Here is an 11,768-nt window from a genome sequence, read left to right on the forward strand (position 1 = left end):
AATTTTTTAAAATTTAAAAATTAAAGATTTAGCTAATATAACAAAATTCAAAACTTTTAAGATTTGAATAACTAAGTTACTAAAATCCAAAAATTAGGATATGAAAATTAGCAAATAAATTACAATTTGATATGTTAAGAAAAGTAGAAAACTATTTAAAATGATTTAATTCAAAACGAGTTTTAAAGCCATTAAAAAAATAATTAAATATGTAACTCTTTTAAAAAAAACATATACAATAAGAGGGGGTAAAAATTGTTGAGGATGACCAGGCAGAGGGAGGTAAAGATTTGGGCTGGAAACCGTAAGATCTCAAATTTAATCCGATTTCAACTCGGTTTTATCACTGTGATCCTTCAGGCAGCGGGTATCTCTAGAAAAAGAGATGGGGGCTTGGCTATCCAGTGTTGCCTGCGATCGCAGGCATATGGGGTCATCTTTTATCTTTGGATTACCCCCAATAGCCAGACTTTATTCGTTGTTCGTTAAAAAAGAATCTTAGTATCCTAAATCCTACTTTGTTAGAGTTTTGAATAATATGTTATTCAAATTCTCAAATAACGTTACGAGTTAACCAAACTGTCAAAGTATCAAATATAATTTGTTTGTATCAAGTTAACGAAAGTATCAAGTTAATCAACGTTTGGTAGAAAACTATATAGTAACATATATATTTTCTTGGATTAAAGTTTTGACACCTCTAGAACTATAAAATAACAACACTAGCTTTAAATATGTTTAAGCGTGTTTTCACAATTAAATTGATAGTTTTAGCTAGAGCTTTAGATTAGTAGTATTTTGTCGTTTTAAATTTTCTACTATTTCTTCCCCGTCAATCAACATAAAACTAACCGAGTTAAATTTAGTTACATTGATAGTTAAGGCTTGAGATCTTAATGTTTCAGGTTCAAAACATGGCTCAATAGGGGGTAAAACTCGCATTGGTGGATTTCCTCCTTGATCGAGTGCTTATGTGAGTCAGGCCTAAAGCTTCAAAATCAGTATGAACGGTTGACATTCCGTCTCTGAAATGGCTCATACAAGTATTAGGAATGATTCCAAACGCTGTTAGAAAAATCAAATGCTTTCAGTGATAACTTTTGAATAATTAGGTTACAAATACATAAATTAATCAAATCTAACTACTATACTATTAAAGCAAAACAAGTTGTACACATATCATCCAACCAAACATTCCATATAGGATGCCAAGTAGATGTCATGGCACCATCTCCTATTATATCATAGCATATGACCCCTAATGCTTTATAAAATTTTAAAAAATAAATTATTGTGTGATATGGGTTTTGAACTCATGACCTCTGCTTCAAACAAAATGTGCTTACCAACCCTACTAAAGTGGTAATTGTGTTAAAATTTTTTACTTAACATGTTGTCTTCTAATATCTCTTAAACACAATCATTTAAGATTGTTCATCATTTCTCTTTTCACTTTAAAATATAATATATTTTTATGTATTTTCTTTTACAACGAAATCTTAGTCTTTGTAAATTTAGCTTTTAAATCTGAACAACATTTTGTCATAAATATCATCTTTATACACACAATACTTAATATAACAATATCGATATGAATATTTTATTTTAAAATAAATCTAACACCAACATTTTGTTTTATATCAAAAGCTTATTAAAAAAGTCATAAATAAAAATTAATATATGAAATAACTAAATTTAAATATTACATATAATAATTTTTTATTTTTATTATATTTTCAATCGTATAAAATACGGGCTCTAACCTAGTACTAAAATAAGTTGTCACATGGGGTAGGTATTTTGTTAATTCCGTGATTATTGGGTAGGCTAGCTACCAACTCAACTCCAACTTAAACATGAAACATGGTTATGGTTATGGTTATGGTTATGGTTATGGTTATGGTTATGGTTATGGTTATGGTTATGCTTTCTTAATTTATGTAAATGAATTTGGATAAGATAAAAGACATGCATGCTACGTAGAAGGCATCTTTAGCCTACCTAGGATTATATTATTGTAAGTTGTAACTACCAAATATCTTTTTACTCTCCTCGTACTAGGAGCCTAGGATTATAGTCAATCGAGCTTATCACATCATTAGTAATAATAAAGTGTTATTTTTATTAAATTTAGACCGAGCTAACAATTTGAACGAAATTGACAACGATTTGGGAAACATCGAGAGTTTAATTGGGAAAAAAATATGTTTGTATGAAATTTGCAAATGTGACCAAACCTTAGGGACGATTTTGGCACTTTACTCATATAATAAAGAAAAAGTGAAAAGACATGTCTACCGACTTAACGATTGAATTTAACAGCGTTAGTGATTTGGCAATAATTGAGAAACGTGGATGGTCCATATGCGAAAAATAAACTTTTTAGACTAAATTTGCATTATTTGCCAAACCATAAGAACGAAAATAGCGCTTTACTCTTAGTAATAACTAAAACAGCCAGAAATTTTCAACTTGGGATCATATATATTACTTTATGTAAATGAAGACAACGTAAGGTAAATTTAAAAAAATGAAGGTTCATCTCATTATATTTAATGATAGAATTACAGGATAAATATAAAATTACCCGAATTAACACGACATAAGTTTTTTATATTTTTACACATTAATACTCTTATGAACTTATGATAAGAAAAACTGTTTTTTTAATAAATTATTAACATTTAAAATTTTTAAATATAATTCTTATTTTTTGTTATCTTTTAAATTTTAACACAAAATACAGAAATGGTACTATAGCATAAAACATTTTTATTGAAAATAAATTAAATAGAATTTAAAAGATCAATTTACATAAACATCAAATCGGCATGAAGGTGACTGTTTAGCTTCATCTTATTTTTTATCGGCAACTAATCTATCCTATTAACTAAAATCATCTAACCTACATGTTATAGGATTTGAGCTCTCACCGTTTTAATATGAAACTACTCCTTACCGGTTACCACACAAATATATGTTCCCCTATCACTCATTCTATGAATTTTCAATAACCCTTGTATGCCACTTTGACTATTTAGAGTTTTGACTCGTTAACTTCAACATTTATGACCTTTTAATACTTATATTTCTCATATCTTACTATACTATTAAAGCAACATATTTTTTCCACATATCATTTAACTAGGTTATTCACATAGGATGTCAAGTATACAATTTCTATAAATAAATTATCCACCTAATAAACAATTTTATTTTAAGTATTAATTTCATTAAATAGTAAGCATAAATCGGTACAAATCAAATTGGGGTGTTAAATCAAGAGAGAATCATCACCTTTTTTTTTATGTTTCAAAAAAAAAAAGTAGCTATCAACTACAACCACTATTACAGTAGCCTAATGGCAGAGGTGTATGCTTCTCAACCAAGAGGTGTTGGGTTCGTGCCTCAATTAACGTGTGAAGTTGATTTAGCTTGGAGTAGAGTGGAACTAGATTAGTGCCATTAAAAGAAAAAAAAAAGCATAACTATAAACCCACGTAAGTCATGCTGTTAAAACGAGTATCACCAGATACAAAAATGGTATTTTAACACAATTTGATCTTTGACTACACCGCCAATCTAATAGGTTAGCTCCTTTTTACGTTTCGAAAAAAATATGTATTTGTTGTCTCTGTCACCTAGTACTCGTTTTTCAATAAGGGGTTTTTGACTGTTCTTAGTTAGTTATACTCAAAACCAACTTTTTGATCACGTGATCAAGGACTAGTTAATCACTGAAACAACACGAGGCGCCTTTTTTTTCACAGCACCCTTACTGAGTTACGGACCAACAACCGATGCATAAGTAGTTATGTTGGCAACTGCAACATCCCCTGTTTTGCAGCTGGAAGTGTACTCCCCGTCACAAACAAGGGATGTTGGGATGTTGCTTACCAACGACCTCTGCAAAAGTAGTAATGTTGGCAACATCACCAGATTTGCAGCAAGAAGTAGGGGTGTTCATGGTTCGGTTTTAAACCGTGAAACCGCCCAAACCGGTCGTCGGTTTGGTTTCGTGGTTGGTTTTTGTTTTTAACTTTCGGTCGGTCGGTTTGAAAATTTTCAAACCGTAATGAACGGTTTGGTTTACGGTTTATACAAAAAACCGTTCGAATAAAACCGGACCGGACCGTAGGATTGGATGATATATTTTAGTTTTTGTTATATATTTTATAATGCATATATTTGTTGGGTTTTAACAAGATTATCAAAGTCATAAAATCTCAATTTTATGAAAAACGCAGCGGAAATTAGTTTTAAATCTTGTTAATTTCATATGTGTAAAACATATTTTACACATGCAAAACCCAGCCCGGATCCATATACGAAATACATACTATTAAACACATGCACGTCACTATAAGTCCATGCATGTTAAAGCTACCTTTCAAATCCAAGGAAGAGGAAGGAGATGATGATGAAGAAGGCAAGAACTTGAATATGAAGCTCCTCAAGCTAGCATACCCCAAGCTTTCCAACAAACACCACTTGTAGCTAGGATTTGGTAACACTTGACAACTCTTCCTTGTTCTTGTTCTTATTCTTGGCCGTCCAAAAGAGAAAAGAGATGGAGAGTGTGCAGAGGATTTTTCCTCTAGTGTTCTTGTGTTGTATATTTGTGTTATGTTAAGAGAAAAAATGAAAGAAAGAAACAAATAGTCTTTCAAATATAACACCATCCATGGAACCAATAAAATCATTTGCATGTCTCCACTAACAAGTTTATAATAAGGAGAAAGAGAAGGGAGGTGGGGGGGGGGGGGCACCCTCTCTCCACCTTGTCCAAATTCAAAAAATTATTTTATAACATAAAACTTGTTATAAATAGTTATGTTAACTTTCAATATTTAAAAGTTACACAACTTAAGAAACATGCAAGGTTAATTAGGTTTACATATTGTTATTTAACCAACTTAAATAATACTATGTAATGTTCTCTTATAAAATATAAATCATCCATATGATTTATTTATTACACAAGTACATTATATTTAAAAACCATTTCCAAATAACTCAAGTGTTAATATTTATTTATCATAATCATATCATATATAAACAAATATTATTGGCGTTTTTCTAGTTTGTTATTGGGTATGACCCGACTTGGATCATGACATACTAGCCACATCAATTATAGTATGTGTCTTGGGCATACCGAGTCCAACAATATTTAGTTATCTATATTTAATATTTGATTCGATTAATTAATATGAATATAGGCTAAATCTATTTTTAGCTTCAAAGTGTAGTAGCATACCACAATCTGTAGTTATTAAATATTAACTTAAGACTTGTGTTTTTAATTTATTTCATAAGATAGTTGTTTTTATACTTTATTTCTTTTATTTGAATGATGAGATTCATATAATTATAAACGGGTAGTATGCTTTTATAACAAGATTCTTCTATGCATTTTGGATAATATTTTATTTTATCTTTTGTGGGTTTTTATTATAAAGACATAACAGGTTTAAAACTTTAAACCGTGAAACCGAACCGGACCAAACCATTAGTAACGGTTCGGTTTTGATTGTTGACGGTTCGGTTTCGGTTTTCAATTTCCAAAAACCGGTACTAACGGTTTGGTCACGGTTTAACTCAAAAACCGTTCAAACCAGACCGTGAACACCCCTAGCAAGAAGTGTACTCACCAGTCACCATCACAAGGGATATCGGGGTGTTCCTTTCCAACTGTCATTGCAACAAAAAAACAACATTCTGATCCGGAACACACCTATTGTCTTCACAAATGTAACCATCCTGGGCGTGTAAAGTATATAATATATATAATGAGCACATAATGAGATGAATATATATTTTGCCTAAAGCCCTTTGACAACATCTATTTGCAAAAGGATGAAGGATAGGAACAGAGATGGAAGCATAGTTGATGTGAGCATTGTTTGAATCTCCTAATTGTCAGCACTTGGCAGCTATGTTTCTGATGTAAAAGTTTTTGTAACATTAGAAGGGAAGGAGCAATGCTGGACACGTGCCACATGACACCTGTAAGAATTTTTTTAGACCCACCACTACTAGTCTAATTACTGACTGTTAAAACCGTAAACTGCGCAGGATCCAAAGAGGGTGAGATGGGGCCAAACATTTCCTCTATCCCGGAAGATAGGGATGCCGCTTCCACTGAAACTCGAATTACAGATTAACACAAATGATTGAAATATGCGCCTGCTGTCATTTTATAGAAAACAAAAGAATACAAGCATGGATTTGATCCTATGAAACATCAAGAATGGGTTTCTGTTCTAAAACTTAGTGCTAGAAAAGCTCAAAACAATAGAAAGCAGCCACCAAGTTAGTATCATCATCCAAAAGGACCAAAACAACAAAAAAACATATGAAACTAATGACAAATACCAAGACAATTGTATTGACCTAAAAACTCTAATTAAACCAACTTACTATCATAAGTTCTGCACTGTGTGCAGAACAAACACATACACAAACATTATGTCCATTGGTTGCACAACCAAAACAACAACCGGTTAACTCTCAGCTCTGTCTCCCACACAAAAACAAATTCAAAAAACACTTTTCAGGTATGCGACATGCAAATAAACCAAAAGCCTTAAATCTTCTGTTTCAGTGTGACGTCAATTATCCCAATTCGAGATTTAGGTCTGTAATGTTCATCTGTGTCCACCTCCTCGATTTCCTAGATAAGGGAATTGCTTATTTGCATTTTAACTTATAAAATGAATAAACATGATAAACCAAAATATTAAATTTACCTGAACAATATCTTCCCCCTTAATAACGTGTCCAAATACATTAAGCTTCGCATTTAGATCTGGAATTGGTGCTGTTGTAATGAAAATATCAAATCCTTCTTTTTCATGTTTCGTATTTGATGTACCAAGCATAAACGCTTCATGCTTTAGTCTGGATGGAAAATTAAACAGATAAACATACAAATAATAAAAAATGCTACTGACTAAATTATATTTTTGAAAATAAACCTTTTGTCAAGCTGATTGTAGTGCTTCTCTCTAGAAGTCCAGTCCTCTATAACTGCTTGATTTTCAGAGTCACCTCCTTGGATTACAAAATGTTTCACTACACGTTGAAATAGCATCCCTTTAAAGTGCCCCTTCTGGCTGCAAAACAAATTTCATAACTTCAAAATTTTATCTGGAAAAATAACCGTCGATTTTCTTTGCCTACCACAAGTTTGATCAAATGCCAGGTTCATCAACCTGACATGTGTTATACTCATATATCAAGTGTCTCAATGATAGAGGTTTTGCATATCATAAGTTGTTAGTGATGTTTAAATCATATCAACGAATATATGATATACTGTTACATCATTAACAACTAGAAATATAATAGCAAACATCTTTTGTATACTGAACACGTAACAGCCCGGATACAATTCTGAAATTTCAATTCAGCACCTTTAGAAGTACAATATGGTTGCATAGCATTGAGAATTGAATGTCTACATAAATGACAAGGTTACTTTAAGAGCGGTTTCTTTATTTGTTAAATTAAATATGCAAGGGTCAATTAGGCTTTAATTGCATTCCTTCTGGCCTTCTTAAAAGCATCCCAATAAAAAAGCAAGAATTGTAATATTGTATCGTATCGGCTAATATTCAGTAATCAATTGACTTATATAATGATATTTAAAGTAGTTAATAATTTTAAATTATCGTTGTATGTAATAATGTTATAGCAAGTCTTGCGGTTATCTTGGTTTTAAACCCAAAGCCGAGGCGAGAGCCTAACGTATGCGAGGCGTTGCTCTATGTACAACCAAAAGTTGCATCTCTCTCATCTCTTTTACATATTAACCTTTTAATCAAGCAATTCATCCTTTCGGTTATTTTTACATATCATACTCCTTGAGACGCTAAACTTGACCACCTTTGAACCACGAGTGCATCAAGTGTTGCCTCAAGAGCCTGAGGTGTTCTTCCAATCGCCTCGGACCTTAGGCGCAGTGTTTAAAACTAAGTTCTTAGGATGTTTAAATTATATCAATGAATATTTATTACAAGTTACGTCAAATATTTTTTACTTAAAAACACATAAACTGAAATTTTGTAATTATTATATAATACAATTGGGAACTTTGGAACCGCTAACTCGCTAAGGTGCTGTTTGTTTTTTCAGAGGTAAAATGTCTGCAGTCTGCGGACCACATCTGCAGACATCTGTAGCATAAGAGGTGGACCAAACCTTTGCACTCTGCAAGAAGAAGACTGTTTGTTTTTTAACGTCTGCAGACTACTAAAACTTTCAATATAAGCTTCTATACCAAAAACGCAAATTATTCGGCAACAATTAAAAATATAAATCCAAATTTTATACCTCTGAACTAGCAAATTATAAAACTTACATAAACAATTTTCCACATGAATGTTTTTTCCTCCAAAAGTTTCTTCAATTGTTTTCGAAAGTAGATAGTTCATACAAACGAATGAAACGAGCCAAAACTCGAGCTTAAAACAACTCACAAGCCGATGACATAAACCTAAACTTTCAACAAACCTTTTTCAACAAAAACTTTCTATAGACTTTTTATAATCCTTAACTTTCTACAAACTTTTTTCAATTAAAAACTAATAATACTTGAACAATTATGCAAAATTATAATTGAACAAAAAAGAAAAAAACTAATCAATTAACAACTCGATTGAACAAATCAATTAACAAAAACTTAATAACTTAATTGATATCTGATGGAAATAACGAGTTTAGAAGAGGTTGGAAGACTATGGTCCAAATCTGCACCAAGAAGAGGGCGCGCAGACGTTTTTTAATGAAACGTCTTCGAAAAAACAAACAGTCTGCAGAGGGCAATATCTGCGCGTGGTCTGCGCGCTGCAGACAAAAGAGGCCAGGAAGATCTTTTGTAAAAAAACAAACACCACCTAAGTCTCAATTGGGCCACTTAGCGGCACCATATTGGTCAAGACATTTTGAATTGTGTTTTTTTTTGTTTTCGTTTTACTTCCGGTAACGTAATGAACGTAATGAAAACATACCGGATGCCATTTTTTTCTGTTTTAGTTCCGGTACTGTAACAAACATGACAGAACCGACCGAATTCGCGCAGATTCACCACGTTTTATTTTAGTTCTAGTACCGTAATGAACATAACAGAAACCGACCGAATGACAATTTTGTGTTTGTTTTTTTATGTAGTTTTGGTACTGTAACGAACGTGACGGAAACCAACTGAATTTGAGTAGACTCACCCACCTAACGTCCGGGATTGACAGCACTCGGTTTTACCAATGCCCGAGTTTTACCTACCGACACCACCTCATTGGTCCACCTCAATTTTCATTTTTTTGTTTTGTTTTATTTTTGCTTTTAGTTTCAGTATCATAAGGCACGTAACCGAAACCGACCGAATTCGCGTTAAATTAACGCCTCAACACTTGGATTTATCACCGTCCGAGTTTTACTGACCTGCCCGGCGCAACGCGCCAAGTAAAACACTAGTTTAAAATATTCATTCATAACATTTATCAAAAATTCATTTTTAGAGCACAAACACAAGCATTTCAATGCAAAGATTTAAACTTTAAAGTACTCACTAGTGTCTATAATAAGCAATATAAGGTATTAAGGTAATAACAACACTCACCAGGCTTCAATAAATTCATCCACAATTTCAGGTGAACCTTCCTTGTGAAGCTCCACGGTAATCAAACCAATAGAGGTATTAAAAATCTGGATACAAAAGTATGTCAAAACAAACAACGATAGACAACAAGATACTAAACTATCAAAACCACAACAATTAAGATGAATAAAAGCCAAATATCTGTAACACTTGAAAAAAAATACTAAAACTTACCGCGTATCTAGGAACGTCAGATTTCTTTGATTCTTGAAATTCCTCTTCAACCTGTGGCAGATAAACGAAACGAATTTTGGCTTATATAATTAGTAGAACAGCATATCAACGAATTGCATTACTCATAAAGATGTTATAAACTTACAACGCTACTTTCCCATATTTAACAATTAACACGAAATAAATGTCATTAAACAAACGAAAACAACAGAATGAGCTGACACGTGTACCTGAAAGTTTGATGTTCCTTCCTCTGTCGGAATTATCGACCTATAGGTAACATACATGTCACTCGTTAGTTAAGCACTTATTGTATACAACTATACATACGACAAAGACCTGGTTTTTTGCAATATTTATAAGCAAACCGTATCAACAAACCTTTGAGACCAGTGCCTGTATGTAGCAAAGAGGAAAAACACCATAACAACAGCAACTACACTGTACAATGCAATTGTGGAGACACTGATACTTCTAGGTGCTTTCTTCTTTTTGCTTTGCTGTAACAAAGCTTGCGGTTTAATACGCGCCATCAAACCTTTATAAATTCAACCTCACGCAAACTATCACAGTTATTCAACACACACCTGCACAAAATGAAGATCTCAATCAACACCTAAGCATAAGTTAACAAAATCCCCAATAATAGGGTTGCAAACAAGCCAAGCTACTCGAATTTAATCGATAAAAAGCTTGAAACGAGCCAAGCCTTACATAAAGCTAGTTTAGTTATCGAGCCAGAAGTGAAGGTCGTTTAGACTCATCGAGCCTAGTGTATTGATAAATTTTAACTCTGTTTTAACGAGCTCAAGCTGAGTCTTGGCTCGTTTAAGGTACTGCACACGAGCTCGAGCAGTGCGCTTAGGCTTGTTAAGGTATTTCTCAAAAATATACAAAAATAATCAAAAACTTATATAAATAAATTAATAAAGACAGTGCGCTTAGGCTTGTTAAGGTATTTCTCAAAATATACAAAAATAATTAAAAACTTATATATATTAATTAATAAATAATAAACGAGCCGAGCTCGAGCTTTAGAAAAAGAGCTCGAAACAAGCTGAGCTCGAGCTGAATCTCTCGTAAGTCAGAACAAGCTTAGTCGAGCAAGCCAGGTGTTGTTTACACAATATATAAGTCGATAATCACCATAACAAATAATCAAACCAAGATTCTAATATCTAAATTACGAGATCTCCATATTTTGCCCAAACTGTAACATAACAGATCTTTAGCAATCAAAGCAAAGGATATACGTCAGGTTAATTTACAAAGTAAGCAGCATACAGTACGAACTACGAAGCTAGGCCGGTCCGTTACGTAATCAGGTGAAATTATGTTCTCAATTTCAAACAGTTGACAGATTCGCAAGCCTAATTTGAAAAATTAAAATATGAAACCCTAGATATTATTATTACCTGGATGAAATCGTGCTGTAGCGAAGAGATTATTAGAGATCGATCGGAGGGTTTGAAAATAGCGATTTGGATGTGTGTGGTTAGGTTTCTAACAGAAAACAGACATGCGATCTGAGTTCAATTACGAGTTAACGATATCTTCATTGACACACTCCGTACGCTCGTGTTTAGAAATTAGAATTGGGCCCATACGGACCCTAAAACTTGGGCTGGCTCTTGCTCAACGATCCAAAGTAGAGTTGCACAAATCGTTTGTCTTATTATGTTTTTTTTTTCTTTTTTTCTTTTCTTTTGTTATTATTATTGTTATTTATCATTATTATTATTATTAATATTATTTATTTATTTATTATTATTATTTGAAATTTGGCAAAGGACGTTCGGTTGCAGGGCTTATTTGGGAAAATTGACATTTCCAAACGAACTTTCAATTTCTTGGCTGCTTTCGATATCGGCATCTTGAATCAGTTGCAGGGCTTATTTGGGAAAATTGACTTTGCCAAAACGAACTTTCAATT

General features: G+C 32.7%; 1 protein-coding gene across 1 annotated transcript; it reads right to left on the minus strand.

Annotated features, from left to right (window-relative positions):
* Positions 1–6,515: 6,515 nt before the first annotated feature.
* Positions 6,516–10,415, minus strand: LOC143549096 (peptidyl-prolyl cis-trans isomerase CYP21-4-like). Its single transcript, XM_077040091.1, has 7 exons — positions 10,217–10,415; positions 10,066–10,105; positions 9,836–9,886; positions 9,623–9,708; positions 6,981–7,118; positions 6,753–6,903; positions 6,516–6,676 (listed from the first exon to the last, which is right to left on the minus strand). Exons 1-7 carry the CDS (start codon positions 10,366–10,368, stop codon positions 6,590–6,592), a joined length of 705 nt encoding a protein of 234 aa, XP_076896206.1. The 5' UTR covers positions 10,369–10,415; the 3' UTR covers positions 6,516–6,589.
* Between the last annotated feature and the right edge of the window lie 1,353 nt (positions 10,416–11,768).

Source organism: Bidens hawaiensis, unplaced genomic scaffold (assembly GCF_021521415.1).
Source record: "Bidens hawaiensis isolate Kalapana, Puna unplaced genomic scaffold, B.hawaiensis_p1.1 tig00015443_1, whole genome shotgun sequence".
NCBI lineage: Eukaryota > Viridiplantae > Streptophyta > Magnoliopsida > Asterales > Asteraceae > Bidens > Bidens hawaiensis.